At 49.4% G+C, this 15,576-nt stretch overlaps 2 protein-coding genes across 2 annotated transcripts; one reads left to right on the top strand and one right to left on the bottom strand.

Moving 5' to 3' along the window:
• Nucleotides 1-6,835: 6,835 nt before the first annotated feature.
• On the bottom strand, nucleotides 6,836-11,013 carry LOC120692524 (protein TOC75, chloroplastic-like). Its single transcript, XM_039975855.1, has 7 exons — nucleotides 9,856-11,013; nucleotides 9,451-9,672; nucleotides 9,212-9,319; nucleotides 8,532-8,726; nucleotides 8,176-8,424; nucleotides 7,554-7,808; nucleotides 6,836-7,414 (listed from the first exon to the last, which is right to left on the bottom strand). The coding sequence occupies exons 1-7, from the start codon at nucleotides 10,939-10,941 to the stop codon at nucleotides 7,163-7,165; spliced, it is 2,367 nt and encodes a 788-aa protein (XP_039831789.1). The 5' UTR covers nucleotides 10,942-11,013; the 3' UTR covers nucleotides 6,836-7,162.
• A 2,588-nt stretch (nucleotides 11,014-13,601) lies between these two features.
• Nucleotides 13,602-14,858, top strand: LOC120695562 (GDSL esterase/lipase At5g03610-like). Its single transcript, XM_039978781.1, has 3 exons — nucleotides 13,602-13,653; nucleotides 13,750-13,971; nucleotides 14,092-14,858. Exons 1-3 carry the CDS (start codon nucleotides 13,602-13,604, stop codon nucleotides 14,856-14,858), a joined length of 1,041 nt encoding a protein of 346 aa, XP_039834715.1.
• Nucleotides 14,859-15,576: the final 718 nt, after the last annotated feature.

The raw sequence follows: 15,576 nt of genomic DNA, 5'->3' as shown, positions 1-15,576 counted from the left end.
TGTTCGGTAAAAGCAGGCGCTCAGCACGAACAACCGGGAGCTCCGGACCTTCCGTGGAGGTCCGGACCCCCGCGGAGTCCCGGACCCCCTGTATAGTAACCAGATCCCTCACTAAGGGAAGGAATTGACACCCCGCCCCGGGGAGGTCCGGAGCTATCACGTGTCTGCAAGCACAGACACGTATATAAGGCCACTTGGTCTCCATACTGCATTCATTGCGGTAGGTGGACGTCCGCATTGATATAGCAGAAGCCGAGGCAAGTCTTTGACCAGGGGACACTATTGATCGCATATTACCAAGACGTATAGTGGAGCCGCTGGCGCCGCCCACGCCGCGCCTGTCAGTCTGCCATGACAGATGGACACGACGGCTCGGCTTCACCCATTATGACGCCTACATAATAGCCTCAATAGGCCACGCCGCAAGCTACGTTGCCCCAACGGGCACCTCGCTGACGGGACAAGAGAAAAGATTCACAACTACTGTAGACATTTAAGTACTCTGCGCAGTATACTACATAGTCACGTTGGGTCCACTTGTCGGGGCCTCAACGACCAATGTATCCGCACCCCTTGATCTATAAAAGGGAGGGCGCCCGCTAGAAGGAGGCAAGGGCTGGAAAAAAAGGCCAAGCCCCGACAGAGGATAGGTTCATACACAACCAAGAACAATACTTCTCCCAGTGGATGTAGGGTATTACGCTCCGGCGGCCCGAACCACTCTAGATCGTGAGTTCATGTGTGCTTGCCTTCGTGCTAGATTAGCCTAACCGCCTAGTACTTCCCCGAGTCCTCCCTCACTGGAAAGAGGCGGGTGTCTTCCGCCACCCGGCTGTGGGTACCCTAAAAATCCCACGACAATATGCAAAGACAAATCAAGTAATCAAGAATTCATGACTGTGGATAGTACAAATGTTGTGTGCATCCCAAGGATCCTATAATTAACGCACGATTAACGGATAATTACTGTAGCAATTAGTGGTCAAATTAATACGGACTAATTAGGTTTAATAGATTCATCCCGTGATCAAAACACAACTTTTGAAATTAGTTTTATACTCCTAATTAGTGTGTAAACATATGATGTGACGGGACTTATGACTTAAATTGAAAAAAACCAAGGCCTTAATAAAATACTACTGCATTCGATGTGAGTATTTGTTTGTTCAATTCAATTGTGAGCCACGGCATCATGTTTCAAAGTTCAAACAGTTTTCCATACTGACATTCACCCACGTATTCTAAGCTTTTTCTTTTAACAAAAACAAATGGCACGCAAGAGTAATATGAAAAAAATATATAATTATAATATAGCCATGGGATTGGACAAAACAAATCAGGAAAGGAAAACAATGCAAAACTATGGCTATGCACGAGAAGCGACAAGATAGAGATGGAGCATCATGAGCTAGAGTTACTTTAATTTCCACTCCACCGGTCGTTATGCATGCATGCTGCTGGGTGTTGGCGCACAATTTACATGAACGCGCACGGTGGTCGCAAGGAAGAGCTCGATGCAGCCCTTCGTGCGTGGAGCGGTCAGGGGGGCGGTGAGACGGGTCGCCGGGGTGAATCGGCGAAACCCGACAAACACTCGCCCAGGAGGGACCCCGTCAGGGCAGGCGTACGTAGGGTTGTTCTAGAGTCGGCAGGACACCTAAACCGTCTGAAGACGTTTGGAAGAGCTCGGGTTTGGAGACAAAACTAAAGCCAATAAAAGATAAAGAAAAAGTAATGTATTGATGTGTCCGCGACCCTTTAAATTTATAGGTGGGGAGGGTTTGCCCCGCAAAAAATCCTTTTACAGATCTAAATATTGTGAAAATTTCTAATTAAACTGAAGAGTAAATCGGTCGGACAGGTCAGATCCACCGGTTGGTCGTGCCAGACCAGCTACACACACCTTGACCAGTTCAGACCGCCTGAACACACCGGTCTCCCGATTACTGCCAATTTTGATCATCAACACTGGGTTCAGGGTAGACGTTCGCGCTGGGTTCAAAGTAGATGTCGTAATTCTCGTCCCCTTCCATCTCGAGATCCATCGGTGTATCCTCGGGCGAGATCTGCCGCCCGTTGAAGCTCACGAAGGTCCCGTGGACATGCGTCGTCATGGCGTAGTAGAAGTCGATGAGGCCCCGCATCGGGTCCGCCCGCCGCATGGTGCGCGTGACGTCGGGCCCCTGGTCGTCCCGCACGGTGACCGTGACGAACGCGCCCGGCCTCATCTCGAGGAAGAAGTCGACCCGGGCACCGCCGGGCCGCCGGCCTCCATGCCGTAGCAGCGCGGCGTCCGGCGGCCGTCGAGCCGCTCGCCCCGGTAGCAGAAGACCCCCTCGCCGCGCGGCACGACGGGCACCGTGGCCTAGTAGAAGTCCATGAGAGCCTGCAGCGCGTCGGTCGCGCGCATGGTGCGGCTGATCCTGCGCCCCTCCTCGTCCCTCACCACGGGGGCGACCAGCGCCGCCGGCATGATCGTCGTCGATCGATAATCCCCACCGGCCGGCGGATCGGACGACGACGACTTCGATCGGCTGCTTAATTCCTTCGCCTCGCTAGCTCGGCGATCCGGCCGGTTTCAACACGTACGCCGATTCGATCTCGTCCGTTCCGGCGGTGTGACTAAGTTTGAGCTGTCTGCGTCGCAGTTGTTTTGTTTTGGGTTCCTTTTGGACAAGCTAAGTTTTTATTGGGGTGTACCGTACCATGATCCAACAAGTGTACTGTAATGCTTGGTGCCTCACTTTACCGGAAGACGCCCGCGCCGCGCTGGGCTATGGGGACCGTCCGGCGTCCGAGTGCGCGAAGCTAAATTAGCGTGCGATCGCCAGAAGAGAAACAAACACGATGTGCACGTGTCCAGGCCCCACCAAAGCAGCGCTCCGCGCTCCGTACTCCTCCCAAATTCCATTTTTTTCACGTTCCCCCTCCTTTGTGTTTTCTACCAGAAATAACATTTTCTTTTGTTCCACTTACTTTTGCTTTTCCAATTCTTGTGCTTCGAATTTTGTATTTAGTTTCTTTTCTCAGATTTTGTTTCAAAAACTTGTTCGTGCATGTTAATAAATTTTGTGGATAAGTTTGGTTCTTCAAATTTTGTGGATAAGTTTGGCTTCCAAAATTTTTGTTCCTAATTTTTATGGCCGAATTTGTGTTTCCAAAGTTTGTACATGGTTCTGTTTGCATAAATTTATATAATCAGCAAACTTTTGTATATAAATTTTATATAAAGTACACTAAAAAGTTATCTACAAGAAAACATGTTCGTGCATGTTCATAAACTTTTTGTTGTATAACTATTAAATGCTAAGTTTTTCAGCACGTCATTTTGATATGCATAACTTTTACCTATAATTTGTTTCCAAACAAATTTTTATAGGATCATTTTTTAACACAACTTTCACGAGACGCACAACTTATAAGCATAATTTTTTCACCCTACTTACTAAACGGTAATTTTAAATATAACTTCAATGTGAATATATTAGAAAAACTTCTCGTACAACTTTGATATATAAGTTTGTCATATAGACTATAAAAATACAATTTATCGAGATAAGATCATCTTGGAAACACAATATAAAAAAGATAAACAAAAAACTGAAAAAAAATACTACTCCACGCCCAGTCAACTGGATTAGGAGGAAAGAAAGATGTAACCATTATTGGGGATCGGGAATGAATATAGAATGCGTAGGGGACCACTGGGGCCTTTGGGGACCAGACAAAGCTATATATGGGCTGTCGGAATTCAAGCGCTAGGAACTTTCTCAGAGCGCGCTCGCTAATTAGGGGGGGCCGTCGGAGTGATCCGTTTTTGGATTAATTGTTTTCTTTGCCAAGAAATTTTTGTTAATCTTTTGAATTAAGATTGCCAAACAAGAGGACCCTGCAAAGACAAACATATACAAAAACGCTTCTGCAAAAGATAGGGAGAAATTATTGACATCGCAAGATCATGCTATAACCACTCGAAGTTTAATTTCAACATAAAGTAAGCTGCCATCTCTTGCCACGACGATGCATGAGCGTGACGCAAACCAGCAGGCCCTTCTTAAATCATCATCACCACTTCACCAGACCGAGCAGTGCTCCAGGCCGGCCTGCACAGATCCGCAGCGATCTACGCCGGCACCGGCTGCTCAGCGCCTCAGCGGCAGCAGAAGCCCGTCCGCCGCCGCCGCCCAACAGCTCGGTGAAGAAGTCGATCTCGTCGCCGTCCTCCATCTCGAGCTCCGCAGGGGTCTGCCACCCGGCCAGCCGCCCGCCGTCGTACAGGAACCTGCCGGTGCCGTGGGTGACCTCCGGCACGCTGGCGTAGTAGGCGTCCATGAGCCCCTGCAGCTTCTCCGTCCGCCGCACGGTGCGCTCCAGCGTGCGCCCCGCGGTGTCCTGCACCTTGAGCGTCAGGTGGACGCCCGGCTTGATCACCGGCTTCCGGTCCACCTCGTCGTCGCCGCCACCGCCGCCGGGCGCGCCGGGTCCCACCATCTCCGATGAGGTCGTCGGATGGGAACTGGGAAGGGTGAGGGCCTGAGGGGTGCGCCGCGATCGGTCGCGTCCGTTCACCTTGGCACGGAGGAATGAGCTGAGACCTGCGTGTGTTTATATAGGGTTCGTGTGGGTGTGGTTTTATGACCCGGGGTTTTGTATCGTCACGGGCTCACGGCAGTTTTTTTTTTCAGTGTAGTGCGCAGCAGGTCTCGTGCACCAAAGCGAAAAGTCTGTTCTGACTTCTGACTGTTCGTTTGCCATTGCTATTTCCATCCTCATACTCGGTTCCGGTCGACTCTGCATTGCCAATTGAGCTTGGCTGGGCCTAGCCAAGCAGACAAAAATCTATCCTGCTTGGTTCAGGACTATTGCGCATAGGCTGGGCTGACTTTTTTCGCGTAAAACATAGAAGGGCCAGCCCACGGAGAAGTACATTTTTCTTCTGAAATAACAGAAAGTGTTAAATACACCAGTGGTCCTCAAATTTGTCCTGAGGTGCCACTTAAGTCCACGAACTTGCTAAATCGAAATCTGGCTCCCTGAACTTGTTAAGTTGTGCCACTTAGGTCCATACCTTTTGAGATGGCGTCACGTGGCATAAATATATGCAAAAAAACCCTCCAAAAGTTGCTATCTTCTACCTTCACCCCCTCCCTCCCATTTTGTCTCTTTCTCTCTCCCTACGCCTCCTCTGCTTCCTCCGCCAGTGGGTGGAGCTCGCCGTCGCCCCCTGCCTCCTCGCCTTCCACTGGAGCTCGCGGCCGCCGCCGCCCCCTGCAGCTTGTGGCCGCCGCCCCTGGAGCTCGCGGACTCCGCGCTCGCCGTCCCCACCTAGAGTTCGCGACCTTCGCGGCACGCCGCCCCTGGCTCGCCGCTCCCTCTGCTCCACCTTGGCCGCTGCACACGCCGAAGGAAGGAGCTCACGCTGGGTCGAGGAAGATGAGAGGCGGGACAGCGGCCCGCGCAAGGCTCCGCCGCCGGAGCCAGTGTGGAGGCGCGACGAAGGGAGCAGGGCGCTCGAGCATAGCAGAGCAGCCCGGCCCCCGCCGTGCAGGCCTGCCCCGGCGCTGCCCACCCGCCGTAGGAGGAGGGAGAGCAGGGACGGCGGTGCCGCCGCGAGATCCACCGGGGAGGCGCTGACGCTGGGGTGCAAGGGGCGGGGGAGCATGCACGCGGCCCTGCTCACCGCCGGAGAGGAAGGAGGCGTTGACAAAGGAGGCAAGGAGAGGCGCTGGCGTGCGGAGCAAGAGGGCTCGCCGCCGGAGAGGAGGGAGGCGCTGGCGGAGGAGGCAAGAAGAGGCGCTGGCGTGCGGAGCAAGAGGGCGGCGGCCGCGGTGAGGCGAGCTCGAGCCGGAGCAGGGGCGCCGCCGCGGTGGCGAGCCCGTGCGCCACCCACGTCCGCCCGCCCGCTCGGCCCACGCTGCGCGCCACGCCCGCCCGCGCAGACGCCGGTGCGTGCGCCTCCGGCCGCCGTGACCGCTCCTCGGCCCGGCATGCGCAGCCGAAGGCCCGTCGCCATGGCGGGCCCTGCTCGCCTCATCCCTGTCGCAGCCGAAGGCGCTGCAGCGGCCATGGCGGGGCTCTGCCCGCGCCGATGCCCGCTGGCCGCCCCTGCTTCGCGCCTCGCCCCTAAGCGAGTTAGGATGGATGGGGCGGCCGAGGAGGGGACTGGCCGGAGGAGCTGGCGTTGCAGATCCGGCCGGCGGGGATGCGCACTACCATGGCCGCCGCTGCGACGAGGCAAGAGGAGGGCGTCGCCGGCCACCACGGGAGGAGGTGCGCAGGCCGCCGCGGTCTCTGGTGCGCACCGGCCGCCGCGCGGCGGCCGTCGCCCGCGCGAGAGGGAAGGGAGTGGGAGCGGCACGACGATGAGGGGCGGCGCCGGCTGGAGGAGCTCGCCGAGGGACACCTACACGGCTGTGGACGCAGGGGCCGGAGTGGTCGCCGGCGGTGAGAGAGAGTTGAAAGAGACAAGGATGTAGATATAGAAGATGATAAAATTTAAGGAGCTTTTTTTTCATATATTCATATCTCTTGACGGGTTATGGAACTAAATGGCACAACTTTATAAGTTCAGGGTGTCAGATTTCGATTTTGCAAGTTCGTGGATCTAAGTGGCACCTCAGGACAAGTTCGAGAACCGCTGGTGTATTTAACTCTAACAGAAAAGTACATGCAAAGCCACGCTCTGAATTATTTTTCGACTTCTGGGCGAACCTCTGACCTGATGATGGATTCAACAAAATCAGTATCAGTCATCACGTAGAATCTGAGCGAGCAAATGCTTCATTAACATAGCAAAACCATTTCTTTCTGCCCACAGAAAATGAAAGAAACAAAGTGAGAGGACACATAGAAATAATTCTTGCTAGCTCTCGAGTCTACTTCCGAAACTTTAAATCTTGGGTTAACTGACTGCATAGCAACAAAAAAGGTAACCCTGAGACTACCATCAGTATTAGTTCTGCAGAAGAAGCGAGTACAATGTCATCCTTTCATCAAAATAAAACTCCCTACTCCCAGTATCCATCAACTATTCATAACGCAAGCCTTGGTGCTACATGATCCAGAAACCTTCTATCTTCACGAGTTAATTTTGTTCTTAAAAGTTGGCAGTGGAATTTACATAGGGGCTTTCTGAACATCAAGCTGGGGAGAGACGCGACCTTCAGAATCTTGCGCCAAATCTCAGGAAGAAGGCTCCCGTACCAGCATTGTGATCTACAGCATACTCTGCCCTCACCCTGCCAAGCTTGGCACCAAGGCCATAGGAGGACCCGTGGCCTGCACGTCGGAAGAACTCTGTAGGGTTGCCCTTCACGTCCTTGGAGCTCCCAAGGTCAGTGCCATGCTCGGCAAATGCATACACCTGCGTCTGTCTATTCTTCACAGTGATGGGGATGCGCAACTCAGTGGCAACCTGCATGGATAAAAAGATTCAAAACAAATCCGAAGAAAAAGCAAAAAGATATCCATGGCTAAGACAAAGAGCGATAACAATGATGCGTCATGATTCAGAAATGCCGAATTCCCCAGTGAATTGGTAGTTTGATGCTCACCTCAAGAAGATTCCTGGAAGCACCCAGTTCCCCCATACCATAGCCCCTAACAGAATGAGGTCCTCCGATTGCAAATGCATCATAGCTTGGCAGATCTCCTACACAACCTGCGTAGCGACCATGAATGGCTAAAACAGCTGGTGGTGGCTTGCCAGCACCTTTATCCTTCTTATTCAAATTAATGAACTTTGTCACTGAAAACTGATGACGGTTGAAGAATGGATTTTTGCTTCCAATGCCTAGACCTTGGTCCAGCTGCAGCCCACAGTAAAATTATAAGAGGATTTACTTTACAATGGAGAAACACATGATGCTGTTAAACAAGAACTATCCAGATATTTAAAATGTAACTGCAAAGGAATTATATCATAAACAAGAAAAGCATATTTCTTTCTATTCCCAAAAAACCTCGATTCTAAAACAAATAATTATAATGATAACATTTGCTATAACATGTATACACATTCAGTATTATGCATTGTGCAGCAGCCTCAAATGAAAACAGAAACATCAATTATGTAAAGAGTCTGGCCTTGTCGTTTTCACACAGTGCAGTATTGAGTCTTATTTGGTTTTAAACACCAGTAATAATTGAAGTTTCAGTGGGAACAAAACAGCCTACCTGGAATATATATCTGTCACCAATAGTTGCACCGTTAACAAATTCAGTATTGTCTCGAGTTATATTAGCTTGTAGAAATGCCATTCGATCTACACCAGTACCACTGAAGGTTGTGGGAGGTCCATCCATGCTCAAGGCACCACTAGGCGATACTCGAGAACCGTGTGTGCATATGTTGTTATCTTGATCAAGCGTTTTAATTTCTTCCACCACAAAGCCATAAGTAAATTTGCTCTGCCTTGTGAAGCTCTGGAAAAAAAAAATCCAAAATGTGGTTACCTCATGTTACAAATATATCTTGGGAGTAGCTATTTATGATAAAAAATATGCTGAAGGTAATATCAATCTGTGCAAACCTCTGTTATAGTTGCTTTAATTCCAACTCTATCAACCCATATAGGTGGAGCTTCATCCATGTTTGGGCCAGCAACAAAGACAGGACTTAATTTCCTGACATTGAAGCAGCTAGCTTTGAATGTGCGGTTTCTACTACGGTCCTCCACACCATCCAAATAAGGATGGGCATACTCAAGCTTGAATGAGAGATCATCCTGATACCCCCAAAAGAAACATGCCGTAAATACAAATAGAATAGATCATTTAAAATGAGACAGATTGATGGTTCCTAACTATGCAAGTGCAAGAATGTAAATATGCCTTCTAAAACATACACTATGCAAGTGCAAGAATGTAAATATGCCTTGTAAAACATACCAGTACATTTTATCATGAATCAAGGGTATAGCTTATTTTCTTATTTCAAACTGCAGCGGAATGGCAACTGCAATGCTTCACATTTCAATGCAGAAGACACTCAACTGAGTTTCAAACTTCATGGATAACAAGAATAATGTTATTTGATATAAGACTTGAACCACACATGCAAGTTGCAAATGGAAGTGCAGGTTAAGATGATTACAAGTAACAATTCAGCTAATTTAGTACAAGCAGATTGCAGAGAATGTACATGTAATTATACATCAAAGAAACATTGCATCAAAGCTTCTACTCTTAATAGAACTCAGTACCAACTCACCTGAGGATTGAGCAAGTTGCTGGATTTAACATAACCGGAAAGAGATCTGTTTAAACCAGAGATATTGCGGTGTTCAAACGACACAGTTCCTCCAGGTTGAATTGATGCCTAAAAAGAAAGTTTCCATAAGATGGGTTGTATAACATTGATCTATAATGATTGGCGGTTAATATATCTACGATGCCAAAGTAGACATTCTGCAGAGAGACAGAAAAGGTTACAAATCAGTGGTGCATTACAAGAGTCGGCCGCCCTTGATGCCCAGGCACAATGCTCCACTCTGTAGTTACTTCAGCCGACTTTTGTTCATGTTCCTTGAGTTTAATTTCAACCACTATACCCCCTTCTTTTGTCTCATCAGGGCGAGGATTCACTTCTATACCGGAGAATAAAGCGAGTGAATTGATGCGTGTCAGAGCTTGTTTCCCTGCCCCAATGCTATAGATATGGCCAGGTCGAAGCTGCACATTGTAAGAAAGGCAGAAGTTAAATTACGAGGTTGCAAGAAACCATATCAGGATAGAGTAAAACACATGGTGCATTAAACAACAAATCATCCATAACTATCTCTAATAAAACATGTTAATTAACTACGGAACTGATATTGCCATGTAATTGAACAACAAATTGCTTATATACTATACCTGCTGGGGAAGCTCTCGGTCAATGACGGCGATGTGAGTGTTCCCCTCAACGATATTTTCAAGCTTATCATGGAACTGGTACTCCACCCTGGTGATGTCGCCCTCTACCACCTCGCACACAATCTCGTCGGTGTCAAGGTTCCCGAAGTGCTGCACCTGGGCGCAGACAAAGCCCTCGTCGTGGTACCACTTCTCGATGCGCCCCCTGATCTTCTGCAGCACCCCGGCGGTCAACTTCCCCTGCTTCTTCACCATCCCCAGCACCTCCTCGCGCACCGACTCCGGCAGAATGCAACGCTTGGCGCCACGGATGCGCTGCTGGTAGTCACGTCGTTCCTGCCTGCGGAAGTACTCCAGCTTCTCCCTTGCCGTCATGTCCTCGTCAGGGCCAGCATCGGGCGGCGCCATGAGCCCCACGTTGACGCACTTGAGCCGTTCGGCGGCTCCAGGCCAGATGGTCTCGGCGTAGGAGACGGTGAGCGCGAGCGTGCCGTCCGGGTTGGGCTTCCCCTGGAGGCTGAGCTGCTCGAACATGCCGGAGGAGGTCATCGCCTCGAGCCAACCGAGCAGCTGCGACCGGGTGTACACGCCGCCGGGCAGCAGCCGCAGCGCGGCCATGTCGTCGAACAAGGGGTTCTTCTCCGCGGCGCTGGCGCGGTCCCGGGCGCGGCGGTCGAGGAAGTCGAGCTCGGAGACCTTGTATCTCTTCCTCCCGTCGAGCCTGGAGAGCGGCACCGCCGTGTGGGTGACCGGGAGCCCGTGCGCGTCCCAGTCGGCCCCCGCCGGTTTCCCCTCGTCGGCGCGCGCCGCGCGCGCGGAGAAGATCCACGACAGGAGGCCGCCTCCTCCGGATGCCCCACATCCGCCGCCGAGGTCGCAAGCGGAGGAGGTGGCGGCGGCTGCGATGGCGGAGGCTAGGGCTCGGTTACGGGAGCTGTGGGGGCGGGGGTTGGGGTCGGAGGATGAGATGCGGAGGGAGTAGCCGTGGGGTTGCGAGGAGCGGCGTGGGGAGAGGGGCGACGGGGCATCCTCGGAAGGCTCGGCGGCGTTGGGTTCGCGGACGCGGCGGAAGGAGGCGAACCACATTGCGGTGGCGCCGCCGCGGCGGAGAGGGCTTGGCTTTCCTTCCGTCTGGTCTGCAGATCGATTGATCAACAAGCAATCATCAAACAATCATCATCATGTGTGCCTTAAGTGGCGAGGGGTTTTGTTCGTCCAAAACCAAAAGAAAAGACAAAGGGTTTTGTGATGCAGCCCAAGCCCAGCCGTGTTCATTTTGGGCCAACTTTTTTGAAGAAAAATTTGGGGCCAACTTTAGCGGTGTCTTTTTTATTTTTATATTTTTCAAAAAAAATTTACAGAAATATATTTTTGGTTTTAGATTTTACAGTTCTATACCCCTACCGCCCGGCAGGGGGGCGGCAGAGGGCCTACCGCCCGACAGGGGGTAGTAGGGACCTATATGTAAATAAAAATATTTTTTTTTGCGCAGAGGTCCTTGGCGGGTGCCTGCCGCCCCCTTGCCGAGCGGCAGGCCCCCTGCCGCCAAGTGGGCGGCAGGCTCCCGCCCCAAATATAAAACTCCGCCCCTTCCCTCGCGCCCTCATTTTCTGCCCACGAGATCCAGAGATGGGAGAAGGAGAGAGGAGGGGTGAGGGAGGTAATTCCACCGGCGAAGCCCTGCCGGATTTTGGATCCGAACCGCAGGTAACCAATATTTCTCAACTATTATAGACTTTATCGTCGCATGTCCGCCGAGACGAGAAGGAACTGTGGAGCGTGGACCTGGGTGGGTTCTGGGTTGCCTGCCGTCCATGAGCTCTTTAAGATTTGGACTGTACTAGTCTATCAACTCGTGCTTCTGCATAGGCTAGTTAAAAATATCTAATAATTATCTATCTTACGTTCTCTTTAACTAATTATTAAATATTCTAATCAAGTACGGTAAATATACATATTTATTATTATATAATTGTAATAAATGTGATAGGTTTAGTTACTAATAATTTTTCTCACTTTGCATCACCCATCCAATATGTTCCACTTTGTTTGAGCTATGTGAACAACATAAAAATTGTTATATCTTCTCTTATATATGAATATATGGTGACACACACATTATGGTTAGTATTTTTATATAAATAATAATATAAATAATATATTAATAATGATAAAAATAGTAATTTAGAATTTTATATTGATGTGCTTTAAGATTTTATTGTAATAATATAATTTTGATTCAGATTTTAGGTTTATTTTAATTTTTTATTATGTTATCATTGGATAATGTATATAAAGAATTAAGGGGTTATTTGATATTATTTTATAATGGTATAAGTGGGTAATTTACATGAAGATTAGGGGGTTACTTTAGATAATTTTTTATAATGGCAGAGGTGGTAATTTAGATATATGTTTAGGGGTTACTTTAGTCTATTATCATAATAGTAAAGATGGATAATTTATTAGAAAAAATAATAGATCCAATGGCTAATATGATTTGAGTTGCCGAATTGATGGTCGGATGTTTCTGATTTTTGTGAGAATTTGTAGAATTTCTCTATTTTTTTAATTGTCCACCTAGGATCTTAGGTGGCTTCACCCAGAGGCTTCAAAAGGAGCATCCAATTAGTAAATAGTAAGATTACAGTGTATCGGTGAGTAAACAGATTGGGGAGTCTCCTTTTGTGGGTAAAAAAGGATTGGCAAATCTTTCTGACTCTTTTTCTCGAGTTTCTACTCTGCTTGATGTCATAGAGCGTGTGGTGAGCTTTGGTAGTCATGGTGCATGGTTAGGCTTGGAGACAAACTTGTTTGAGTTCTCAATTGCTCCGACTTTGTAAACGGCTTGGAGGACAGCAAGCTGGCTGTTCAAATGTTTAGTCCGGGTAATGGAATCCATCCCCAATAAAAAAACAACAATGCCGTAATTCTACTTTGGCAGAAGACGCTTTTTGAAGAGAGGATTAGGATCCACCAAGCTTCTCTTGTGAATTCTTATATGATAGTATTCCATTTGTTCTAAATTATAGGTTGTTTGACTTTTTTGACATCAAATTTTACCACTCGTCTTATTCAAAAATTTGTGCAAAATATCACTTTTTTCTTGTGGCATGCTTTATCAATACAAGTTCTTCAAGAATAATTCAAATTTGACTATATTTGCACAATTTTTTTTGAATAATACGAGTGATTAAACTTCGGGTTAAAAAAGTTAAACAACCTATAATTTGAAACGGAGGGAGTATATGGGAGGCAAATACTTCACTTTGAGACGATTTGTGTATGATCATCAAAATTGCGTATCATGCATAATACGCATAGGCAGAGCACCAGAACTTTTGCCGATTAGTTTTTTTTTAAAAAAAACTTTTTGCTGATTGGATACAACACTAGTATACTGTTGAAGATATATAGTTAGGGACGAAGCGCCCTCGATCTCACACACACCGGCATGCAGCCTAACAACTTGTAGTGTCACGACCGAACTCCCCAAGGACTGGGGCAACTGGTGTTGCGATCCAACAATGCCAACAGCACGCGCCTCCTATCCTAGCACGACTTTTTCTTTTTTTTTAGATTTATCCCAACACGACTCGGAGCACTCCTTTCCACCTATCTCCATGTTTCCCGATCATAAATTGCGACGCACGTTAACGTCTGGCACCACGCACGCAGCAATCGAAACTCGAGACTCGCCTTTTCGAAATCGAAGCGATCACCCAAGCCCGCTCCTCGATCGGGCGATGAACAAGCTTCTTCTTGCCGCCGTCTGCGCCATCCTACTCCTGCTGAGCGGTATGTTCTGCTTGTTCTCGTTGATTTCACAACATTTTCTTTACTTTTTCTCGGAGATTAGATTTAACATCGATCCGCGTTGTCGTTAATTAGCAGCTGGTCATGTGGAGTCCCGGCGCCATGGCGACAGCAGCTCCGAGCGGCAGTACAAGCTGTTCGTGTTCGGCGACGAGTACGCCGACACCGGCAACTACCCGGTAGCAGACTTGACCAAGACGACGCGCGCGTGGTACTACCCGTACGGCAGCAACGACAAGGATCACGGCGCCACTCCGAGTGGCCGCTTCTCCAACGGCTTGGTCCTCCCTGATTTCGTCGGTACGTACAAAAATTATTAAGCTCAGATCACTCATGCAGTTACTCTACAAATTAAATCTCTGGGGCTTCGAGCATTATGAATTGGATTCATATGTACGCACGGGTCTTTTGTGCACGCAGCAAGGATTCTGGGGATGGATGAGTCCCCTCCGGCGGAAAGCAAGAGGGAGCAGGACGGGGTCGACCCGTCTGGCATGAACTTCGCCGTCGGCGGCGCCGGCGTGGTCGCGGGGACGAGCGAGGCTCCGAAGCTCGGCAGGCAGGTTGACAAGTTCAAGAGGATGGTCAGGCACGGCATCATCGACGACGACCTCACGGACTCCGTCGCGCTCATCGCCTTCTCCGGCAGACGCGACTACGAACGTTTCCACGACATGACCAACACCGACGTGAAGGCCGTGGCCCAGGACGTGACGGACAAGATCGCCGACGCCGTGGAGCAGCTGCTGGACCTGGGCGTGGAGAAGGTGGTGGTGACCACGCTGCCCCCGCTCGGCTGCACGCCGGGGCTGTCCAAGACCAAGGACGGCGTCTACGATGCCAAGTGTGACGGCCAGAAGGTCACCAGCATCCACAACGCGTACCTCGAAGAGAAGGTGTTCCAGTACAAGGACGTCTTCAACCTGGACCTGAAAGCCGCCTTCAACCGCCACGCAGGCCCGTCGTCGCGGTCGAAGAAGTTCAAGTACAAGCTGGAGCCGTGCTGCGATAGCTTGGACCAGAGCGGTTACTGCGGGCAGATCACGGAGGACGGCGAGCCGCAGTACAACCTGGGCGCCAAGCCGGACAAGTTCTTCTACTGGGACGACATCAACCCGACCCATGCCGGCTGGAAGGCCGTCGTCAACGAGTTCGAAGAGTCCATCAGGAATTTCCTACATATCTAGCTCTAGTTAGTTAGTAGCATGCATGCTTGCCAGTGACGACTATATATGCTCACTGTTAGAGTGTTAGTGTTAGGTTCTCAATTACTAGTTTCGGTCGAGTCTGCCTCTAGGTTTAACATGAGTCATGAGAGTGTTGAATTTTTGTTTTTTATGGTGCCAGATTTCTTTGGATGATTATTGTTCATAGGAGTTGATCTCGTGACACGCATAAGAAAAAACTTTTGAAAAGACGAGAGAGCACGTTTGGCCCCTAAATCTATTACATACACCTCTGCCTCGTACTTTGGCATCCTTGCCAATGCAGTTCCATGCCTCATTGCTCCTGTTCCATGCCTCGATGATGAGATCGAAGTTGTTGACCTCATTTGCGGCGCTCACCACTCTTGTCGAATTTGATCATCGTTGGCCATCTTAACATTATGGCAATTAATGATTTGTGGTCTCTAGTGATCAAATTTTATCACGTATAAAAAATCTTAAGATTTTTTTTGGCAAATTTCTCTAAACCGGGAAGGTTGGACTGCGAGTTGATTACAACACAAGTTGTGGGTTTTTTCGCAAAAAATACCTGTGAGAGGAGGCCGGATCGCCGGTAGATTTCACTAAAGGTCAAGAGTTTTTTTTGCAAAATGATCAGAACTCGCACGACCTGGGCTGTCCGCGTGCCAGGCGAGCGACGTGCCGCAATTTGGGCTTGAGAAGTTATCCGCGCGCCAGG

Source organism: Panicum virgatum, chromosome 2K (assembly GCF_016808335.1).
Source record: "Panicum virgatum strain AP13 chromosome 2K, P.virgatum_v5, whole genome shotgun sequence".
Taxonomy (NCBI): Eukaryota; Viridiplantae; Streptophyta; class Magnoliopsida; order Poales; family Poaceae; genus Panicum; species Panicum virgatum.
Note: the sequence above shows the minus strand (reverse complement) of the source record. Positions and strands in the feature narration are given on the sequence as shown.

Coding starts and splice junctions, on each gene's coding strand:
- LOC120692524 (XM_039975855.1), bottom strand. CDS start 10,941: ATGTGGTTCGCCTCCTTCCGCCGCGTCCGCGAACCCAACGCCGCCGAG. Junction 9,673..9,855: donor ACCGAGAGCTTCCCCAGCAG/GTATAGTATATA, acceptor TACAATGTGCAG/CTTCGACCTGGCCATATCTA. Junction 8,425..8,531: donor TTAAAGCAACTATAACAGAG/GTTTGCACAGAT, acceptor TTTTTTTTCCAG/AGCTTCACAAGGCAGAGCAA.
- LOC120695562 (XM_039978781.1), top strand. CDS start 13,602: ATGAACAAGCTTCTTCTTGCCGCCGTCTGCGCCATCCTACTCCTGCTG. Junction 13,654..13,749: donor CATCCTACTCCTGCTGAGCG/GTATGTTCTGCT, acceptor GTTAATTAGCAG/CTGGTCATGTGGAGTCCCGG. Junction 13,972..14,091: donor GGTCCTCCCTGATTTCGTCG/GTACGTACAAAA, acceptor TTGTGCACGCAG/CAAGGATTCTGGGGATGGAT.